The 23,033-nt window shown below is 37.2% G+C and overlaps 1 protein-coding gene across 1 annotated transcript in view; it reads right to left on the bottom strand.

The window, feature by feature from the left end:
• Nucleotides 1-7,266: 7,266 nt before the first annotated feature.
• The window catches only part of LOC149286087 (ankyrin repeat domain-containing protein 13B-like), an 86,085-nt gene continuing 70,318 nt past the window's right edge, over nucleotides 7,267-23,033 (bottom strand). The window contains exons 4-15 of the mRNA XM_089494423.1: nucleotides 20,607-20,652; nucleotides 18,406-18,549; nucleotides 15,631-15,820; nucleotides 13,835-13,901; nucleotides 12,624-12,705; nucleotides 11,724-11,788; nucleotides 9,956-10,086; nucleotides 9,516-9,673; nucleotides 9,156-9,308; nucleotides 8,676-8,836; nucleotides 7,691-7,767; nucleotides 7,267-7,456 (exon numbers count right to left, since the gene is read on the bottom strand). Of these exons, the coding sequence (XP_089350549.1) occupies nucleotides 7,267-7,456; nucleotides 7,691-7,767; nucleotides 8,676-8,836; nucleotides 9,156-9,308; nucleotides 9,516-9,673; nucleotides 9,956-10,086; nucleotides 11,724-11,788; nucleotides 12,624-12,705; nucleotides 13,835-13,901; nucleotides 15,631-15,820; nucleotides 18,406-18,549; nucleotides 20,607-20,652 (1,464 nt within the window). The remainder of the gene's footprint in view (nucleotides 7,457-7,690; nucleotides 7,768-8,675; nucleotides 8,837-9,155; nucleotides 9,309-9,515; nucleotides 9,674-9,955; nucleotides 10,087-11,723; nucleotides 11,789-12,623; nucleotides 12,706-13,834; nucleotides 13,902-15,630; nucleotides 15,821-18,405; nucleotides 18,550-20,606; nucleotides 20,653-23,033) is intronic.

The following is a 23,033-nucleotide window of genomic DNA, read 5'->3' on the forward strand; positions in this document are numbered from 1 at the left end:
CATAGTTTCTGACATATTTGGCTTCTGTAATAATACTGCTAAAAATTACTATCGTTTCTTCTCTGTTTTTAGAAAATTGATGGTGAACGCAGGTTAAGTATAAGTTAATTGTATTGTAGTCATTTTCTGTAACCTGAAAAAAACAACTGAAGTGGCATTGCCATATAAGCAGGTTTCCAAGAGATTTCAGACAGTAAATAATGTTCACTGGTCAAAAAAGGGGTTAATCTGTTTTCAATGATTTTGTCCACCGGCCCTTTATTTGCCTTTTAGTTACTTTGACCAAATAGCATCTAGAACCCTGTATTGAAGATTTTAGCAGCATCTCCGCCAAAGTTTTATCATTTCTATGGTACTTACACCATGATGCGATGAGTCTGACATCATGAACGAACATAGAGGAATCCGCAATATTTTTTTTTGTTTTATTTTACATTTGTTTATTTGTAATGATGTGGGAGAAATAGTTGGGCACAAGAAAAGAGTGACTCCTTAATCTGGCCCTGAGTTTAGGTATAGTATAGGTTTCCAATGCTGTCCATCACAGATGGTACGAGCTGGCTTTGGGCAGGTTTAACTAGAGGTTATTGTTAAGTGCAAAATGTTTTAAACCCTTTTGCGCCCAAGGGTAATTTAAACGCTTATCATATGGAGTGTCAGAAACACGCAGGATCACAGCTGTCACGTTACCTCACGATAGTTTCCCATGGAACTTATGAAGCAGTCTCTTTCACCATGGGGGGAGGATAGAAGTGATCACTGGAGCTCTCATTACTTGCCCATGATGTTCCAAGCTGTCACAGTAGTTTTAAAGGCCACAGCTTTTTAAATCAAAGGTTGTGCTACAGGTTAAGCAGCTTCTTAAGGCCCAAAGTCTAAGGGCCTCCTCAGAGATTTTGGCTGGGTTGAGAAACAGAATCTTCATGATGTGTGTTTTTCACGCATTTCCGTTTGCTATATATTTACCTTTCATCGTCTGACTTAAACGTAGGACCTCAAATCTTTTTTGCTAAAGTCACAAACCACAAGCACTTGGCTGTCTTCCCCCAGTTTCCTTAGACCTATATACCGTATTGGCTCGAATATAGGCCGCACTTTTTCCCCCCACTATATCTGGAGAAGGGGCATTAATCGTATTTACACAATTGCTTACCTGTCCTCTTGTTTTCTGAGCATTCTCTACAGATTGGTTTCCCTAAAAAACCGGGACACACATTTTTCCATCTTCCAAAGTGTTATTCTAGTCAGATATATGTCATGACTTAATTACTGTACCTATGGTTATTCATTGGGGTATTTGAAAGTCTCTTTAATGCAAGCCTTATGCTTTGCAATCTGTTACAGGCCCCTCCAGCTCTAAAAAGGGATTTAAAAATCAATTATTTCAGCATTCCCTGGTTATAAAAGGTTTCATATCTCATAGCATCTGTTGGATCCTTGGAAACAAAGCTAGAAAATATTTTTGCGGTAGTTTGTCACCCCTTTGAGCATATGTGTGTGTTGTCAATCCTTTAATATGTGCGGACGCGTGCTTAAGATGTTTGCAGAGATTGAGCAATATAAAGAATGTTAAATGAGTATAATCTTTATATCATCTATCGATCTATCCATTCATCATTGTGTCCAAATGGCCAATTGTTGTGATCACTGTCCCACTAGGTCAGTTCCTGCCCCTGAACATGTACAATGAGGGTGACCATTGCCTTGGATTATAACCAGAATGGATTTGTTGTCCATCCTCTCCAGGAAAGAGGCTGGACTACTGCATATTTTTATTCTTATATTATTTATCATTCCCATCACCCGAGTTAAGGAATTTGTCACAGAATTACTTAGCTTATCCCTTTATAAACATGACCCCCCCCACCCTCTTAATAGCTCACTCTCCTGGCATGTGTACAGATATGTCTCCAAGAGGCAAAAAGTAGAAATATCTCTCTATTTTTTCATATCAGCCTTTATTTCAACCAGTTTAGCCTTTTATTTAAATTATCTTCATTAAATTCTATTACTCCAGACCTGTAATTTTTTTTTAACTTAATAGCTCAGTTTTTTTCCCAGCATCTTAATTTTATACACATTGTGCAAAATTACAGGGACCAAGAATCCTACTTGTCCTTACCAGGATTTGGGTCAAGAAAATATTCTGCCCCCCACAAGCTGTTACATACCCCCTTTCTTCACTTATCTATCCTATTGTGGATCCAAATGATGTAAATTATTTTCATTCATATTACGGAACTGATAAAACTGAGGTGCTTTCTAAATTAAACACCTTGCCCATTCCTGATAAAAAAAAATAATTTCAAAATTCATTAGCAGCAAATATCATCAACACAAAAATCAAAGGATCCACAAACAGAAGCCTTTGGGTCCCCTCATTCACCACAAAGGGGTTGAGGGTCCTGAAGCTAATGAAAAAGGAGACAACTCAAAGTTCCTGAGGAAGGAGAGAGAATCATGTCAGCAGCAGGAAGAAGATACCCAAGGGGGTGAAACGGAGGCCACACAACTTTGGGGCAAGCTAAAAGAGGCAAGGCAACAAACTCAAGGTATTATGTGTTGCTGTGTGGCAATCCATAATGCATACATTACATTTACAGTATAGTACACCAGCAGATTCTGGAATCAATTCATACCTTTAGCCGGTTACCCTGCTCCTTGTTTTATTTTTACGTTATCCGCATACCTGGAAACATAATCTATTTAAAATTGAAGCATAGTTGTCTAATTTTAATATTGACCTCTTGTTATTTGTTCTGTCAAATGGACCTCAAATCTATGTGTACATTATGATAAGGTCACCCATTAAAGCTCCTGTTTTGTAGAGTAAATAAATCCAATTTAGCTAAACGCTTATCATGGCTGGGATCTCCCATTGCCCTTATTAATTTGTGCTCTTCTTTGGACAATTATCAATTGGTATCCGAAATTCAACTACATAATCCAAATGAGGCATAACCAATACAAATATTTTTACACACCTCCAGATGATCTGTGAAAAATAGTCAAAATATGTCTTATTTTACCCTTAGTAGGGGTTTCGTAGACACAAGACGTGTTTTGCGGGCATCTGTGAAGTGTTATGATCTGAAGGTATGTGTTTGCCAAGGTGAAAATTAGTGACTTAACACGTACAAGAAACAGGAAAAAAATGAGTGTTAACAAAATGATGTTATTTTGTAGGCTTAAGGAAATACAGCAGGAGCAGAGTTTAAATGATACTTTATTGAGGTTAAAATCAGGTAATCCCCTGATCATTAAAAGATATTTCCCAATGTCCAGGCCACACAGATTATTTCGCGTAGAACAGGGGGATGTAAATGATTGGTGCTTCAGTATGAATTCTGAGATTGTAATGCCCAACCAATGTTTTCATTTTTTTTTTTTACGTTTACGTTATTTTTACCTTAAGTTATGTCAGTTACAGAGAAAGGAGAACTTCTTTACATCAAGTGAAGGTATCCAATAGTGTTCTAAAGACAAACAAGAAGTCTTGACCCTGGGTTATCATACAAGGCAGAGGGATACTACAAAACCATTTGAGTCTAAACACCAACCCATGCTACACAGTCCCCTCTGACACACAAAAAGTGAAACAAAACTGCATTTTTGTGACATTTAAGTCCAGATTTACTAAGTGGTTCCAAAGTACTCATTTACGGTCCCATTACATATCATGTTATCCATAAATATAGGACTAGAAGCATTTTAAGTTTTCCATTCTTTAGAGCTTTCTGAACGGATATAAGTTTCTGATACATATTCTCTTTAAACGGAACCTAGTGTCAAAAACACACCTAAATATAATAAGGAAAAATGTTTACATGATGGAAATTTAGGTCTTTTTAGATAGGACGCCATCTTTCAAACGTGACCACACCGTCTTTCTTCATTCTTTTATTCATGATCAGGACATGTGTAAACATTTAGTTCACTCAAAAATGTACAATTAAACTCAGTTTTTTCAGTAAGTTTTGAAGATAGGTTAACTTTGCAGTTTCAGTAAGTATACTTCAAATAAACGTTCTTGTTTATGTTCTTTTAATAGAGGGTTACCATTTTGAAATTCTGGAAACGACTTTATTCCCAAAAAACAGCTGTTCCCTTCCCTCACCTTAGGAGGTTTATAGCTGAGTTACTGAAATCCATATAAAATAACAGGTGTTATGCGTAACTATTTCTGATCGCGTTACAAAGGGCAGAGGCCATTAAAAATACCTTGTAAAAAAAGTTTAAACAATTACACAGATACTGTAATGTTCCTTCAACTGCTGTAGCCCAATAATGATACTTTCAGATCTGAACTATTATCAAGTTGTTTTCTGATGGCTATAACATGCTAAATGTATCCGTCTTCTAACCATGTGAATAATTTTAAAATTCTGCCATTAAAGGGGTGATAGATATCAAATTCCCATTTGGCAATGAGGTAGCATAATCATTTGGTGCCCTTTGGGGGATGAAATGCTTAATAAAGCATTGACTGCACTTTTCACAACCATAAGAAAGACAGATAGCGTTCCATATAGTTTCTTTCCAGACACATGTTTTTTTCAAAAATTCACTCAATAATCTACATTCCAAAACCAATACCTGTGTTCTCAGCTTTTGTGGCTTTATGTGCTTTTTAAAACCTCTCTTTCTTTCTGGGCAGTATATGGTATGTTTATAATAAATCAAACTTAATATGCTACAAGTATGCAACAACTGCTAAGGTCCAGAATGTTGACTGGTGCCATATATAAGAGACAGTAATGTACAAAAAGTACAGCTGATACAAAAGCTTTGGCCTTTGTTATGGAACATGTCTAACTTGTATTGCTCCGTATAATGTGAGATTTATTGCAGACAGGAGGATGCCACTAGTTTATTTCTTCTATGCATTTTTCTGCTCAGAAATTGAATCTCTGCTGCATTTTGTTGTTTGTCCCTCTGCAACTATACCGGTTTTCTCAGCAGAAGATAGACCAGCATAAATGTTGGGTGTCTTTCTGAACATCCCCCCTGTTACAGTAAATAGAAAAGCCATTTACATTTGCATTACTGTTACTTTAAGATACATAGCCCCTTCCCATTGGAATTTTGCTTCCAACAAGAGAGTCCCATCACTGGTAAGCCGTGGTAGGCAGATAATGGTATCCGTCATATACTGTCTTCATGTCGCACATGGCAGGGCCTGGTTGGCTGTCTCCATACCATATGTGCCGAGCTGTACATCTGAAATAACTTCGGTCACTGGGGACAGCGTAGAACCCGCAGTGTGTCATAGACACTGGCAGTATAATGTTTCAAAAACACACAAAGTATTTAGATGTAATCGCTTTAGCATCTATGAATATGCTTACTAAGAGAAATGACAGGGAAGCCTTCCAAATGTTATCAATGAGCCTGAGACTCAATTATCGCCATAAGCAGTGAAAATCTGGAAAATGTAAAACAATAATTTCCTCTAAAGGCTCATTTTGAAGCTGATACACAAGCTCTACATAATCATATTACAATAGGAAAGCTGCTTAGATAAATGACACAAAGTACGGAGCAATGGCTTTCAGCTCAATCTAATTTATATCCAGTATCAGTCATATGTTAGTGGAGTGGACCCTCACAGATCTTGGTTAACTCGCTGGTAGATCCTCAATTACCGTAGATACGAGTGACTATCTCAGATACATTACATTCCATAATGGTCAGGCCTTCGTGAAGATGGTTTCATGGGGGTAGGAGAGATGTGGGCCTCCTGCCACATAGTTACGCCGATTAGGTACCTTTGGTGGAAGAAGCACGTCATTATGTATTTTTATCACCCATTTTGAGACGGAAAACACTATTTTTTAAGGTGCTAGGTAATAAGAATAATTTTAGTCTTGGTACATATGCTCATTAAAATACAGTGTGAAGTTTAAGTAAAGAACAGGCTGCAAGGGCTCATGAATACACATTTATATCAAGTGATTTCTGCTTCCCTGCCTACTCATCTAAGGATACGCATATTAAAATGAAGGGGAGTCTATAAAACATGACACATTTCTAGAATAAAACAAAAAAATTTATGTTTTCAAATATGTCTACTTAGGAACTTGGTAGTTTCTATTACATGTCTACATTAAATATAATATATCCAATTTTCACACACATTATTGTTTGTATCTTTCTTTAAAAGGAATTCTTGATTGGGTTTTAATGAATGGAGTTAGCGGTACCTACATTTTTCCCAGTGCCATGGGCTGTCCAAAAGAGAGCATAACTAAATAAAAAATGACACTTCTCCTGACACTTGCCTTTCAGAGGCTCATACACAAGTTACATACAATTTCCATCGTTAGATGCCGCTTGCAATGTGGTTTGTATATATAGATTCCATTTATGCTCTTATGAAAATTGAGCAATAGACCCACTTTACTAGTTGTGTTGACACCCGTCTCATGCAAAAATGTTGGCCACGGCAAAAAAAATCACAAGAGGGCTTCAGAACCTCAAATAGAACCGAGTATTATTTCTTTAAAAGTACTTAACCAGTTCAGCAAATACACACACTTCCCTCTGATACTGAAACAACTTATATTACTAGTATTTTTAACTTTTAACCTTAATAACAAAAATCTTATTTTTACTGTTTACTAGCAGCAAGATAATTAAAGACTCCTTCTCCTCTATTCCTTCTCCTACTATTGTCGAAGTCTTGATGGGTTTTCTAAATTTGGTAGCCAGATCTTTGTGCGGTTCTCCTTCCTCGTGATAGAATCCAGTTGTTTTAGATACAGGGGTGACTTTGGGAAGGTTAGAAGTACTCCAGGGTGCCCTGAGCTCCATTCAGCAGTGCACAGTGCATTTATCATTGTATTTTGAGAATTACTATATACCACGAGCCTCCTTGCAAGCCAACAGCTTTGGGCCCTGTTCCTATCTTTGGAAAAAAAAAACAGCTAAAAAAACCCCCCTACAATTCATTGACTTTAAATGTATTTAAATTAGTCAGTGCCACCAGCAAATGGGTTTCAAAAATCATCTTAAACTTTACAGACAATTATAATAACTCTTCAACATCTGAGCTTCTATTAAGTGACTTCATTTCGTGTTGAATTTCAGATGACCTGCAACATTAGTGTTTTTATCACCTTGTCTGGCTTATGTTGCAATGTAACAGGAAGCCCAGTCTTCACTCGTCCCAATGAATCCTCCTTGAACACATCAAGATCTCTGGCTTCCCAGGTGAGCCACTAAAAGGCTCATTGGACTACCTGGGGCGCTTGTATGGAAGTCTTGTTACTTTTCAGTCAAGGAGAGCTGTAGGATCCTCTCCAGCTCTTCCTCCTCCTGCTGCTTCAACTTCATCTCTTCTTCTTGTTCCTTAGCTGAAAGCTCCATGGCTAATCGCAGTTGCTCCTGGTAGGTGGTGAATGCATTGCTGGAACCAGTGTGAGGAGGGCTGCAGGGTTGTGTGTGCTGAGGTGTCCTGAAAAATCAAGCTGGTAATTAAACAACCTTTCATACATACAATGTGGGAACGGAAGCAAAGCCAAATTTAAACGGCTTCATAGTTTTCTTGCAGTCTATTGCTTTTGTATTGGCTAATAGTTCCTAGGACCTATTTTTGTCTGTCTTTGGACACTCAGATCTCTATGCTTGACCATCTTCTGACCCCTCCATGCATGCCGTATACCCCATGAACATAATTGGTCAGACATACCTGTCTCCTTTCCGGGATTCATTGGACATTGGGTGTGTTCCAGGTTTGCTGTTTGTCAGAGCTTCCCAAATTGTTACCTGAAAAGTCATTACAGACAAGGCAGCATTACATTTTCTTAAAATTTCCCCTTTCCTGATAAATTACCTGATTTGTGCTACTACATGTCACATTTTAGTAGTTTATTAACGGAATAGTAATGTCCTTTTTGAATATAAATTTTATTTTAATAATCCTCTATCAGACCCCATCTCATTATACACAGCGTTTCTGAGCTCTCCTTTCACATTGAGGGTACCGACGCCGGCAGGGAAACCATGAATGCTCAAGAACACTTGCCCTGATGCCTGAGAATCCATACATGCAGGTGCAGTTGTGGAAATTCTGAGGTCTAGTGTCCCTTCGTTAAGTTTTCTCCCCTTCATTAAATGTTAGAAAAAATGTCATGGCTCAAAGATATTTAGGTTTATTTCACAAGATGCACTTGAAGACTAGATTATGAAGTTTGCTTGCTATAATGCTTTTCTGCATAAATGTTCAAATTCCTATCTGAATAGATTACCTTTGACTCATCAATTCTCACTTATTGTATACTGAAATAACAATAGAAGCAGATATAATTCATTGAGTCTAAATAACCCAATTACCAGTGTGTATATTTATACAAATTGATGGAATTTAGGTGTTAGATTAATGGGATAACCTCTCGCTACTTTTATTCTTTAATGGCCAAAATGGAACAAGTACAAACAATATGTGATAACGTGGGTTCCTTGACAATTTCCACCCAGCCAAGTTATGAATAAACGGATCACGTAGTTGACCTTCCCTTAAAATAAGATGTCCAGTAAAATAGTGCTGGTGGCAATTTTTGGCTGTGTAACTTGGTCGATGAAACCTATCCATTAGTGAATAACTTCCATAGTGGAATTATGTGGCTTGTAACAGTCAGTGGTCCTGTGAGTGGGAAGCAAGCAATACATCTTACCTGGTCATACTCGCTTCCAGCTTCTAGCAAACTCTGTTGGATAGCAAATTGAAGCAGGTCATCTTCTTCCTCACGCATACTTTCCCGGTAACTCCCGACCACACTGTAACCTCTTGGAGCTTCAAACAATGATTGATCCATTTCACAGGCGCGTCCAGAAGCTGGAAACGAAAAACATGCGCGATACTCATTCATGGTGCAAAATAAACAGTGATAACCTACAACACAACAGATAGCAAGCTCTTAGTGTATGCGGGCAAAGCAGTGAAGGGTGGAGGTCTTGAAGACCTTCTGAAATGTTGATGAGGATCATGCCACCTGAGCCAGAATTCCCACACTCTCAGGGTGAGGTTAGGCATGGCTTATGGTACAACGCTCTGCCAGCCCAGCCAAAGACTTCCTCAGTGCATTGCCCGTCTGAGGACTGACACATACTGTTGGGAGCCCTCTGTCCCGTGTCCCCCTGGTGTGGCATCATACTTATAGAGCTGGTGCTGCTAACACTGCAGGAGTCGCTGCTCGGGGAAGGCGCTTCACTGCTGGGGCTCTGGCGTAGGGATGATACTGGCTCGTCACATCCATTGAGGTTGCCGAATGTGATCCGGGCATTCAGGATGTGGAAAATGGGAATTTCTGCAGAAAGACACATTGTTTTACAACAAACAACTCCCTTTTAAGACAATGTATCCATCCCCTTTAATTACACTTTTTTACACAAGCACAAAAGAGATACTACATTCATGTATAGTATTGTACAGTATATATTCTGTCCCCTTGGACCTGTAATTCTACATGATCTGTTCATGTGAAGAAATAAGTTCATTTGTGATCTTCACTAACCTATTTTGACAGGGAAACCAGGGGGTAGCCTGAGAGTGATAAAATCACGAAGTTTCGCAAAAAGTGCATTGCTTATTGCCATGAGGTCAATGATTGGAGCCACCTGTTCTGACAATGACAGGGGATGGTCCTCACACAGCCACAGCTTGGCTTTAAACCTGCAAGATAAAATAAAACATATATAAGAGGACAGGTTTACCAATGACCACGATGTGATTCTTTTTTTGTCTGGTATTTTGGATTACACAAACGTTGTGTATATATTGCACCACCAACATAGCAATGTATTTTTTATTACTGTAAATATTTTAATCAGATAAAGTAAATGGCGGATCTAGATTTGCATCTAGTCAATAAGAGCCCCTGAACAATAAAGAACTTTTAAGAGCTCTGCCAAAACAAGGTACAATAGAGTGTCTCCTGCTGCTGACATAACCCACTTCTGTGTTTTGGTCGTGAGCTCCATGGGCCGTCCCATATCCCGATGTCCCAGCTCAAAATTAGGGTCAAAATATTCATCTGGTGTGATGGAGGTTGGGTTCGTCTGACTGAAGGTCTGAGTGATTAACGTCTGCTAAAAGAAAGTGAAAGTTTACTAAACTTTTGTGGGCATTTTACACAGGCAAATTTAATTTATGTAACTTTTAAACTCAAATCAAGTCAGCTTGGATGAACACAATTGTTGTGGCTCACCAGTGTACATCTACAGGCATCAACATTCAGAACTGTAAAAGCATAACTACCAAGTCCCCTTCTTTAAGACCCAAAGCCCCTTTTTCTCCTCTTTCCTCCCTTGATCTCCCTCTTTTTTCAGAATCTCAAAATGTTTGCTGGGTATGGTTGGATCACAGTGTTCTACATCTCTAAAAGTCACAATTAGACTTTACATTGGGTAAACGGCTACCAATTGCTGACAAAGCCCCATAAATTGTACTAGTGAAGCCCCACACCTCTAACCACAAGTGTCTCCACCGTTGGCAGGTGTATAAAAGCTACAAACAAAAGGATAGATCCTTATGCATTATATCACAGCTTATAAGTGTCAGTACTTCATTTAAATTCGATTATTTACATTTTGTACCATCATCTAACACATACAGTTAAATAAACTGTTCTTCAAAGTAAAATCCCTTCAATTCTGTTACAGCAACAAGGTGAGGAAACTCAGTTTCATGTAGAGATTGTAAAAGGAATCAGTGCATATCTAATACAAAAGTTTACACACTTGGGTTTAAGACACATCTTACCTGAAATCAACTTCACATTAATGTTCATAAAACACATTATATTAGCATTTTCAAAGGATTTTTATGCACCAAGTTTCAGCCAAGGTTCCATGGATATTTTAATGGTCTACCTGGGTGCCCATAGAAAAAGGCCATAATACCTTTTATATATAACACTTCTGAATGTATCTATTTCCATTACATCGGTTATAAATCAAAAACAATTAAAAAATACAGTAATGTGTAGCCAGGCAAACAGTTTATAAGCAAAAGAGACAAAGAAACAGTTTTTTTATATATTTACACATTACACAATACATTTTGTAATTAATTATTGTGATGGATGTTAATGAAACATGTTCTGTTGATGTAACTTGGCTCTTTTAGATCTGTGAGGTCAGTAAAGTTTTCTTCTCTTAAGAAGATGATTAAAACAATAAAGTAAGGATTGCACAACCAGCCCTTTATGGACACAACCCGTTCCTGGACTGTCTGGGACCGGCTGTGCAGAACAGAGAGAAAGGATGGAGGAAGTGAACATTTACACGTTAAGGGGCTTTTTCACTTAATCATTTAAGAGAACAACTGTGCAAAATGTAATATAAGTAAAGTGTACTTAATTGTGTTCTTAACAACAAAAAAAATCTTTACTATCATTTTAATGGTGAGCAGTCACCCTCACTTTCCTTGGGGTGCAGTATGATAATGGAAAATGTAATGGAGGGCTATTTTCCAATCAATGCTCCTCTATAAGTTATTTTTTACAGGTTTCCCTGTAAAAGAGCTATGGTTATCCTAAGTGAAGTGGACATGCGATTTGGAAAGCGGTGGACCCTGGAATTACAGGACCTTTAATTATTGAGAAGCTGGTGCTGGCAGTGGAGATAAAGAACTATGCAACGCAATATTCCTGACGGCAAGAGAAAGGAAAACACAAGTGAGTCTGCTAGCTAGATTGTGCTAAGAGCACATCCATACTTACTCCATTGTTTGGTCCCACATGCTGCTCAGCTATCCCCAGGAATGATTGCAAAGGCGTTTTACTGCCTGGAAGGCAAATAAGAGACACAAGGACAGATTGAAATGATGATGATAATTAGAAGCAGTATGTCACAGTCAGTTTTGTTCTTTGCCAGAGCATTCTGTTAAATGGGATGTAATTCTGCTTACCGATGGAAAAATCAGTTAATAGAGGAGGAAAGAATAAGACAAAATGTATAGATAAACGTTTTGAATCTGTCTCACATCTGACATTAATTTTATAAAATGAAATAAATGTGAATTTATTTTACTATATAAAATGTTCTGTGTCGCCTTCTCTGCTGAGCTGAATACTATTACAACTAAATCAACCTCAATGCTCCTAAAGCCCAAACCCTTCTTGAAAATGACTCTTTAATAGATACTGATAGTTTGTTGCCATGGAAAATGAGTCTATTGTTTTTACTAAAGAGTGCAATTACATAATTGTATAAATGTAATCACACATTTAATATTGTAACGTATTCCAGTAACTATACAACATATGTATGCTTTAGGATTTTCAACAAGTGTAAACTGTATGAATGTCTTATAAGTGATATCTGAACATTTTTCAGTTATATATGCCCAGTTTAGCAAATCTGAGACTTTTGTAAACTATTGTATTAATATGCTTGTTTGGCGAGTGCCTGACTCATTGCCTAATAACCTAAAAAAAGGCTACCAAGGTGTCAACTCTAGATAGAGCTTATAAAGTGAGAGAGGAACCATATTAGACTTGGGCTAGGCAATGACTTTTTTTCTTCCCTAAAACATAATTACATTTATGCTTAATTGTATTTGCTAATTAATAATAAACCAATATATAATACTAATAATATTCTTGCACTTGTGTTAATACCTTTACTTTTTCCCTTGTGCTGGTCTGATAGGTGCTCTGTGCGAGTTCTTGTAATTAATTCTACATTGGAAGCTCCGTATACCTAAAACAAGAAGCAGATGCATCATGTGGCATCCAGATTTCAAATGTAAACCTTTGTTTGTGCATCTAAAGAATATGTTATCCCGTGGGCTTACAGCCCTTGAGGTTAGTAATAAGGCAAGATGCATAGGGCACAGAACATAAAATCTACCGAGACACCAAATGATACCTTGCTACAGAATAAGATAAGCAATGTTCTCATCATAGTAAGTTGTATTTGTACAAATAATCTATGCTTTATTAGCCCCCTCAGTCTGAGGGGGTTTTGGTACCTTACACCGTACAGTTTTTGCCACTTTTATCAGATGTGGGTTATATTAAGGTTCCTATTTTCTGTGTTTGATGTATCCACAGAAATTACACATCCCCCCCTCAGAACTAACAGGGCTTTCATTGGAACCATAGAAACATGCAATATATAATAGTGCTAGAAAAACCTAAAAAAACCCTCTTTTTTTAACCCTTTTCACTTTTCAGAAGAGGGAGAAGCATTTCTCACTCTCTTCCGTGCGATCCCCCTGCACTGATCACGCTGTGATCACCAAGCATTGGGGAGTGAAAAGTGTGTGATCGGCCAGTAGGAGGACTGATCAGATATCCCAGCAGGCTCTAGGCAGACAGGGTGAGTCTGATCTCACGTGCAGCGGCAGGGAATTCAGGACGTACATGTACATTCTAAAGAGCTTTATTGAATGCCTTTTTAGGACGTACATGTACATCCATAGGAGACTGAAGGGGTTTTAAGCATATAATACCCTATCTCAAATGCAACCACTGACTGTAGTAGGAAAACCCTTCCCCAATGTGCACTCCAGCGAACCCCTTTAAATTTTGGGGGAATACCCAGTGGAATACAACTTTTTGCACACGTCAACACAGAGTTATATGGTTATATTATTTAAAATTCACCAGCTATACAGTTTCTAGCAACTTGGTTAGAAAAGCCGTTTGATCAACATTCTATTGAACACATCTGCATCTTGCAATCCCATATAACCATTAAGTATAGAGTTTCCTAAAAGCTTGTTACTTGATACTAATGGGCCTGTAAGTGATAAGACGCAACAGGATTTAACTTTTTCTATAATTCATTTTGCGCTATATGATGTCTGCCCAAAATTTCATCCAACCTTTGCTTCATAACCGTTGATAACTTCAGTCTTCTCGCTTCTCCACCCCAGGATTCCTGATTTGTTCCTACAGAAGGGAAGACACGGGGTCCAATTTAGAAAATCATGCAGAATTACAAGGGGCCATATGCAAAAGTGCAAAAAAGTCTTATCCCCATAGCAAACAACAAAAGGCACCATTGCATTGGTTGGTGATAGGATATGTTTCCACACTTTGCACTAGAATTACCTTTTCTACATACCCTATTTAGACTTAAAAACAGATTCTCCCATTTAGCCTGCATATTTCCCATCAATATAGCACAATCATCAACTAATCATTATTTCTATTGCGTGATCAAGACATCTGGAAAACTATGCTGGGAGGTTCTTCCTTATATACACAGCAATTCTATAAAAAATAAATTCCTCCTGTGCCTAAATCCACCCCATGATTATACAAGCCTATTGCTTTAACAATAACTTTATGTGGTTTGATGCCTATAAAATATTTCCCAATAAGAAGAGAATAATTTTATGACAGCTATAAAATTAGACATTAATAATGGCTGTTTTGCACTAAAAGATGCAGAAATTAGAAGCCAGCATATTTTTACGAGCCAGGAAATTGGTGGTTACTTTACGATTGATGGATCAAATAAAAAAATAAACCCAATCCTAGATTAGACTATTAAATTGGTAAGATATATTTTTACTTAAATACTTTAAAATGGGAAAGAAATATGTGTGCGCTAGTTGTTTTGCAGCGTAAAAAATTGAAAAATGAAGAGCTATAATGAAAGGGTCGAGTCAGGTAAAGAATATAATAGCGCAAAGAAGGGGTGACAGATACAGTTATTGCTATAATTTTGCATTCTTTCCTCCTCTAGAAATTCTATGTACTGCATAGTGTTTTTTTCTCGTATCCCTAATAAACTTTTTTTAGCCTAGAATGGCTTGTAGGCCTGGATATGTATTTCGCAGTTAACTTATTTTCACTCTGGAAATACAGGTAATGTGAACATAAATTATTCCTACCTTATAAAACAGAAATGTCAGATTTTAAGCATAGTGTTAGGTTTTATAGACCTAATGCACAAATACACTTTGTGCCCAGTGGGAAACTGAGAACCAGCCGGGGTATAAATATCTAATAACAGACAAAGCAAGCGCTTGAAATCTCTATCTGCCCCGGGCAGTATCTCAGTGGATGATTATGTCATAAAGTTTATCTAAAAGCTAAAAGCTTCTAATACGATCAAAATCTGCCGAGATGCACTATTGAAGTTCACATAGCCCTTCCATCATAATATGTCTAGAATTTTGCATCCATCTTTTCGAACATAACTTTCGCTCAGTTTAAAACTCCCCAAAATCTACTAAAACAATACATTGATGGGCTTATCGCCATCGTTATGAGATGCCTCATAATAAAATGTAGTTATGAGACCTGTGGAGTAGTCTGGTTTAAATGTTATGGTGGAGCAGCTGTTCCTATTTTAATAGTGCAGTGCATTATCATCACTTAACAGCGTTAATACATAACAGGAAGGCGGTAATGCACATGATCTCCAGATGTATTGTAAAATTATGGTTAATGTTAAATACTGGAGCAATGGGAGTATATTTTCTTCCCCATATTCTAAAATCTAACCTTGGCATTTAAAGTATGATGAATATTCTCTCCACTATAAAATGAATAGAGGAAAAATAGGAGAATAATCTGCATAAAGAATCCTCCACTAACTCACCTATCAAATGCAGGTTCTCTATCAGACTTATAGAAGAGATAAAGCCTGGCTCCTCCACCAACTCACCTCTCAAATGCAATGTTCTTGGTATCCAGCTGTGTGGTTACCACAGGGGCAGTCAGGCGACTCATGGCTTGCTCTTCAGTGGGCTGCACAGCAGCCAGGAGAACTTCATGGTCCTGGGACCCTAGAGTCAGAGTTTCAGAGAAGACCACCCGCCTGTCGTGATCAATCTCCATTACCACAGCGCTGGTGTCTAGGTTGATATAAACAAGTAAGGGCCAATATAATAATTGAAGTTAAGTAACCTTATGCTTTGCCCCATTAAATGATTTAGTGTCAAACTAAAATCAACTAAATTCAAGTGGCTACATAATTTTGTAACCAAAACAAAATCCAAAATAAAACATGTAAATAGATACATGATAATATATGAATCAATTGACGGATATTTTGGTCCTGTAAATATCACAAAACTGCTAATCTTAACCTATACCTAGCTGGAACTAAGCCTACACTTAGAAACAACTCGGGCTGACCAAACATCAAAGCAAACAAACCGATATGATAAAAGCCACCGTATGGTATTTTCTACCTTCACGAAAGATCTTGATCCTTAATCACAGTCTACTTAGAACAGCAAAAATCTCTAATAAGGCTATCATGGTCTAATTGTAGCATTATCACTGTTATACAGGAACATTATAACAAACTACTTCCGCTCTACAATGAGACTGTTACACACTTTTTCAGTAATTAGATTTTTTTTAAAAATATTTAGGTTGTCAAATGCTACCCAGAAGCATGTAAATAAATAAAGACAGAATAAACATAAATAATTGGACTTTGTATAACAAGGCTTAAGGAGATAAGTTCAGATAAGTATAAGATTTGGAATAACCAACAGAAATCTGTCCATTTTTGATGCTGTAGAGGTTCGAACATTAATCAGTTCTTTGGGTTTGTCTTCCCTGTATTGTATTCCCTCACTGTTTTAGCCCCTATAACTTCTTATGGGAGGCTATTTCATCTATCTACCACCCTCTCAGTACTTACAATCTAGAATTATCAGGCGCTTAGAGTAAGCCTTTAACATATGGTAGGGGAAGTTATATGTTTTAGCCGCGAATGCAAACACTCTTTGGCAGACCACACATTACAGAGTGAGCTAGAATGTTTTCATTATGGTTAGATTAACAGCCTCATAGGGCAGTAGCAATCTATTCTCTGATGAAACCAGATATTTGACTCCTTTCCAAAAAGACCAAAGAGCTAGTAAATCTTGTATTTATGATTATGAGTCAAATAAATCTCAAGCTATTAATCACCACATTAAATCTAATCAGCCCCTTATATGTTTTATGTTGCAGTGGGTTTAAATATAAGTATAGAGAAAAATACTGACACATCCTAAGTAAAGTGCTTAATCCAGAGCAATCATCATAGTAGCCAGCATTTCGTTCTTGCCGATAGCTCCGGGTTTGCTTCAGGATTAGCTTTCGTAAATATGCATAATTACAATAATGTTTTATTACTATACCAATCAGTGGAATATCCTTGCTGATTAGATAAGCCTATTGCTAATGTGATTAGAAAAGGGTTCTAATTTTACGCCAGAATCAATAGTTATGAATTACCCCTAAGCACGAAATAATGCCCTATGTGTTTAAGCCATATGAATAAATGAATAAAATACAATAGGGTGCAAAAGTCCGCCATCTGCAACTGGTTTCATTTGATCATTTATAAAAAAGCAGTACAATACTATAATCAGTTGACACGTGTGATTTAGGAATACATTATTTAACACTTAAATCAATATTTTATCTCTTTGTTAAAACCTTACGTGGAATTGCTATTTATACGATCATCTTCACACACCATTTGCTTAGAAATTTTGTGACTGTTGCGACTTCCTAGCACTTTGATTTATATTGTTCATTTAACCATTAACACCTGACAATGATTCTATAAGTATTGTTCTGCTAGCACACCTTTTATTTAAAGGGTCTTTAAAGAGGAACATGACTTGAAATACCTTTTGTAGTCATGTCAAAAAGAGCTTAGTGAAAGAAAACTGAGGACAGGTTGTTCTCTTGAGTGCTGAAGAACTTTCCCAGCACTAAACTGATTATAACAAGGGAGCAGTACAACACACAAAAAAGATTTTCTGAAAAACCATATGATTTTCATCCAAAGCAAGGCCAGGCAGACCTAAAGTGATCTCGCCATCAGAAGGCCGCTATATCATGCTTATATCAGCACAGAATAGAACAGCATCTATGTCCACAATTAAAACCGATCTGAACCAGGACTATCGAAACGCTTAGTATGGGCCAAACTATACAGATATTTTATAAATACCCCCTTACTGATATCAAAATCAATTTTGGTTGCAAACGCTGGGTTCAAGAGAGGAGATGGTCCCATGAGAGGTTAACACTACCGTGTTCAATGAAATATGGTGCAGGAAACATTCAAGTTTTTATTAGTGAGAATGACATATTTTGAGAAACACTAAAGTAAAAGCACATTGTGGCAGTGGACATTTGGACCCTATTGTACAACTGATAAACAGCGGTGTGCTTCTGCTAAGAAACTTGACGTATAAACCTAATTGAAAGGCCAATCATAAGAGGATCTGGTTTTATGCCAAGAAGCTGCACAGAAAATTCTAACGTCAATCCTACTAATCTATAAAGACATCACTACAGTACGAATACTGTTCCCCTCCTCTGATCAATGATGTATTATGTTTCGCTCATATATCATTAACTTCATTAACATGTAATTACAGTAGAAGACGCATATATCAGTGTATACGTTTATAAAGCCACTCACCTTGTCCCCTGAAGATAAAGCTGCGATTCCCGCGTTGCCAGGTCATATGATCAAACCCAAGCAGCGTGGTGTCTACTCGCAGATTCTGCCCGCTCTTCCACACCTTGTAAGTGTCACTGGGGCAGATCTTGGATACTAAGGGCACTAGAGAAGCAATGGACACTAAGTTACTTAAAGGTGCAGTATGCATGATGGTTTATCATGATTTAGATTTAAATAAACTACCCCACCCAGATTTTGATATGTTTCTTGCTGTAAATCACTGCAGATCTTATACATACATTATGGTAATAAAATGCCGCTATTAATATAACATGTATGTTGATGGGCTGCATTTTACTGCAGCATTTAGTGCATTTGTTCAAAATGACAATGAATATATTTCACAACAATGACATGGAATTGAAATGTTCGTTGTAGATTACTGTGCATTTTGCCAAAAGCTTTTGAAAAGTATTAGTCATTCATTTTTGTATTTATTCTAGAGAAAGATGCAAGAATCATATTTAACAGAAAAAAAGTTTGCCTTAACAATGTTCTAGATACTTAATGAATTGTATTTAATAACATTTCCCTAATTATTCTAAAGTTTCACACAGAAAGTGATTTGTATGAAATTCTGATTTCTATGGTTGAATATAAAATATAACTGTGAGGACAGATACAGAGTGAAGAGGCTTTGTGGAATCATTTGCCTTTTGTATTTCATCAGATGAGAAAGGATTGAGGTTTTAACATTTACCATAGATACTCATGCCCTTCCAGTCGACTTTTGCTGTGCAATAATACTTAAAAGAAAGCAACTTGAAGTATATTGTTATGAATGCCTGTACAAGGCAGCTTATTTCTTTTGCTGCTGAAAGCTTCATATTCCCCTGATTTAAACCCCAAATCTAGTTATCTTGGTATAAAAGCTTATCACAAGTTAATCTAGTTCATGTTCAAGTGCACAGCCTTATACTAATGGAAACCATTCCACCTGCACCTTAATCGCTTCTCTCTTTTCATGTAATGCCAGACAGACTTGATAATGTTGATATCAGGGCTGCGTGGGGACCATACAATCACTTTCAGGAATCATTGGTCTTCTTAACACTGATATAAATTTGGGGTCAATAAATTGCCTCCATGGTGGTATTGCATGAAAGGTAAGTATCTGCCTGTGCTTCTCAGCATTGAGACTTCTCCCAGACAGACTCGATGATGTTGCGGTGAGGGCACCACACCATCACTTTAAGGACTTCTTGTTCTCGTTTACACTTAAGATAAGTGAACTTCTTAATGGATTTGGCTATTTTTAGGGTCATTGTCATGCTGCAGAATAAATTTGCCTCCCTGATGGATAAGTATCTGCCTGTACTTCTAAGCCTTGAAGAGACCATTAATTCTGACCAAATCCCCAACTCCAGTTGTAGAAATGCACCCCCAAAGTTGCAAGTAACCTCCACCATGCTTCACTGTTGCCTACAAACACTCATTCTTGTACTGCTCTCCAGCCCATCGGCGAAGCTGATTGTAAAGGGAATTGATGTGTCTTGATGTACCTATCATTGTCTTTTCCCTGGCAGAACTGTGCAAATATGGTCCTCAACATTTCATGTTTCTTTGTGGTTCTTCAAAAGAGTTTGAACAGAACATCTGGAAACCTCTGTTTGGCTTGAAGTTTTTGCCTGGGAGAAACATTGCTGATGCGGTGTAACTACCTTGTGTCTTGTTGCTGTGCTCAGTCATGCCATGCTGTATGGATTTTGACATTAAACTTTCTACAGCAACCTCACCTTGTTAGTGCGTTTAGCTGTTCCTTACCCAGTTTTATTCCTGCTACACAGCTGTTTCTGTTACAGTTAATGAATGTGTTTCAACCTACATATTAAATTGATGATCATTAGCACCCGTTTGGTATAATGGTTTAATCATACACCTAACTACATGCCTAGAAAATCCATGACTTCATTAAAGTGTACCTAGGATTGATGCTGTTTTGAAGGCTAAGGGTCGTCACACCACATATTAATTTGATTTAAATTTCTCTCCTGTTCACTAACTTGTGTAAATAATAAATGTGTCCAATTTTAAATCATTCTTACTTTACAGCATTTTTTTCACATCTGCCAAAAACGTTTGCACCGTACTGTACCATACACACTATATACACACTATATATACACTAGAATTATCAATATCACTTTTTTTCTACTTACCCCAGCTTGTAAACTCCCACTTCATTTCTACATAAAAGTCTTGTGCCTGGGAACAAGGAAAAATATTAGCAAAACAAATCTTTGTGCCTAGTCTATTTGGATTTAACTTAAATTATAGCTAAAAAAAAAGGTTGCATTTAAATAATGGAAGGGAGCTAGTTTTTAATATTTTGGTAGTCATCGGTTCTACTATTATTTATTTATTCATAGATTATTTATTTAAATATTCCAAAACTATCTAATTCCAAAAATCACAGAAATTTTCCAATAACGAAAACATGTGAAATGGAAATGACTATCCCCAGCTATAACATGACTTCAAATGCATGGTGCTGTCTGAGTAGTGGGTATGAGCAGAGTATTTTAAGTGAGATACTGCTTGTCTTTATGGTAAAACATGGATAGGTGAAGAACCATTGAACCCTGAAAAAACCTATTACATGTCTGCTCTTTTACCAACTTATAAAAAACTTGAGTTGAAATAATAAGCCCATCTTTGATACCAATGAGCACCCTGTTAAGTAAAACACTAGGTAGGAAAGTCCTAGAAACGGATTTTGGACCAGGAGGACTGAGTTTTACACTGCTGAGCTAAGTGAGCATTTTACTTGATTAAAAAGACATTAAGCCATATCTACTGGCTTGCAATCTCTGCGTTGTAGGTTACCATGCGATCTGCGAAGGTATTTATAGTGTGACTATTAAAAAAAACCAATATTTTCGGCTGTGTTCTTTTCTCTAATCACTGGGCTATAAGTGTTTGCGTCCATTACATCCGTAATTAGTGAATCATTTGAATTAATGATTTATCAACCCATTTCCAATACAGAATTAATAATTGAAGGTGTTGGTTTGTCTAAAGTCGCATGTGGTCATTCGACCTTGATTTACATGCTGAGGTCATACTTATTTCATGCTCAGCTTCGAATATACCTGTCAAGACAATTTCCCTATGATTTTTAAGACATTTGAACAGTGCATTATCTGGCAGATTCACAGGATACACAATCTGTCAATGTTCGTTAATACAGAAAAAAGTTTATATAGGATAATATCAAGCAAAACAATCATAAACAAACTAATAAACTGTCATTGACCAGTCACATAGAATTTTTTATATATATATATATATATATATATATATATATATATATATATCGGTTAAAATGGCCCTTATAATAAGATGTAAAATATTAATTGTATTCGCTGTGTGAATTATCAGGGGAAACCTAACCCATTTACTGGCAGAGTAAGATAAACCAACCCATCAATGACTAAATGGAATAACTCAGAGAACACATTAGCACTAGTAATGCTCTAAGGATAAAACCAGACAGAAAGCAGGTAAAAGATGGAGCAAGTTCCTTGGGAATAAAGCAGAGAATGGGAGAGAAACATAAAGAACACGACTGAGTTGGAAAAGAGTAGATTTGCTCACATATATAAAGCACTGTATGTTGGTTGTTTAATCCTGAAAGTATGTGTAAACATGTAGGAAAAGCAATTTTTCTTTCTTCGGATAGCATGCAGTTCAAAATAAACATTCTTTTTGCACTTCAATGTGTTCTTGATGGCATTTGCCCAAGGACCATCATGACTGGCGGACTTCACTGTCAGATTCTTTGTTATATATATATATATGTTGTGAGGATATGAGCATGGTTATATAGATGTGTGTGTATTATTATTCTGTTATTGCTCCATTTTACGTGCCCTGCTGGTGGACCTCTTTGTACCTTCTTAGAGACACCACTGATCTATCCCTGTTACAGAACACCATAGCAAATGAATTGTGTCTTTCAGCCTGGGATTTGAAATCATGTCCCTTTCACATTTTTTTTCCAAGTCTGTGTAATTACATTCAATTAAGATGTAATGAATGTGATCAAACTCATCGTGATATAGACTGTGATTTACACTTTATACAAGGGGGAGCTGCCTCTGCAATCACACACATTCTAACGCTCATTCAGTAATGCTGCCAACCAAAGAGCTTAAAAAATGGGAGGGTATACGGCAGAGCCCGGGGTATCACTTTTAATTTGCGGGACCTTCATCTTTAAACTTATGAAAATTACTGAATACATGTGTACTTAAAGACAGGATACACTAAAACTGGCTCGGGGGTGAGGGGTCTCACACAGGATACCGTGGGGTTTCCTGGCGTCACATCTCCTTCTGCTTGTCGCACGCTTCACTTATGCATGAATCAAGGTGCCTGATGTGACCTCCAGTCTACATTCTGAATTCACTTTACAGTGCAGCAGGAGGAAGGAGATCCCCGGGTGCCTGAACACTGGATTTCCATGGAAAAAAGAGGAGTGGATGGAGATATTGGACTCTTTATAGCTGGGATCCAGACACCACTACACCACAGTGCGTCTTTAATAATTGTCAGTTTACATCCTCGTGGTATATTGTAAGTTG

The sequence above is a fragment of the Sceloporus occidentalis genome, unplaced genomic scaffold (genome assembly GCF_023333645.1).
Source record: "Sceloporus occidentalis isolate IW3139 unplaced genomic scaffold, rSceOcc1.0.p SCAF_72, whole genome shotgun sequence".
In the NCBI taxonomy this organism is placed as follows: Eukaryota; Metazoa; Chordata; class Lepidosauria; order Squamata; family Phrynosomatidae; genus Sceloporus; species Sceloporus occidentalis.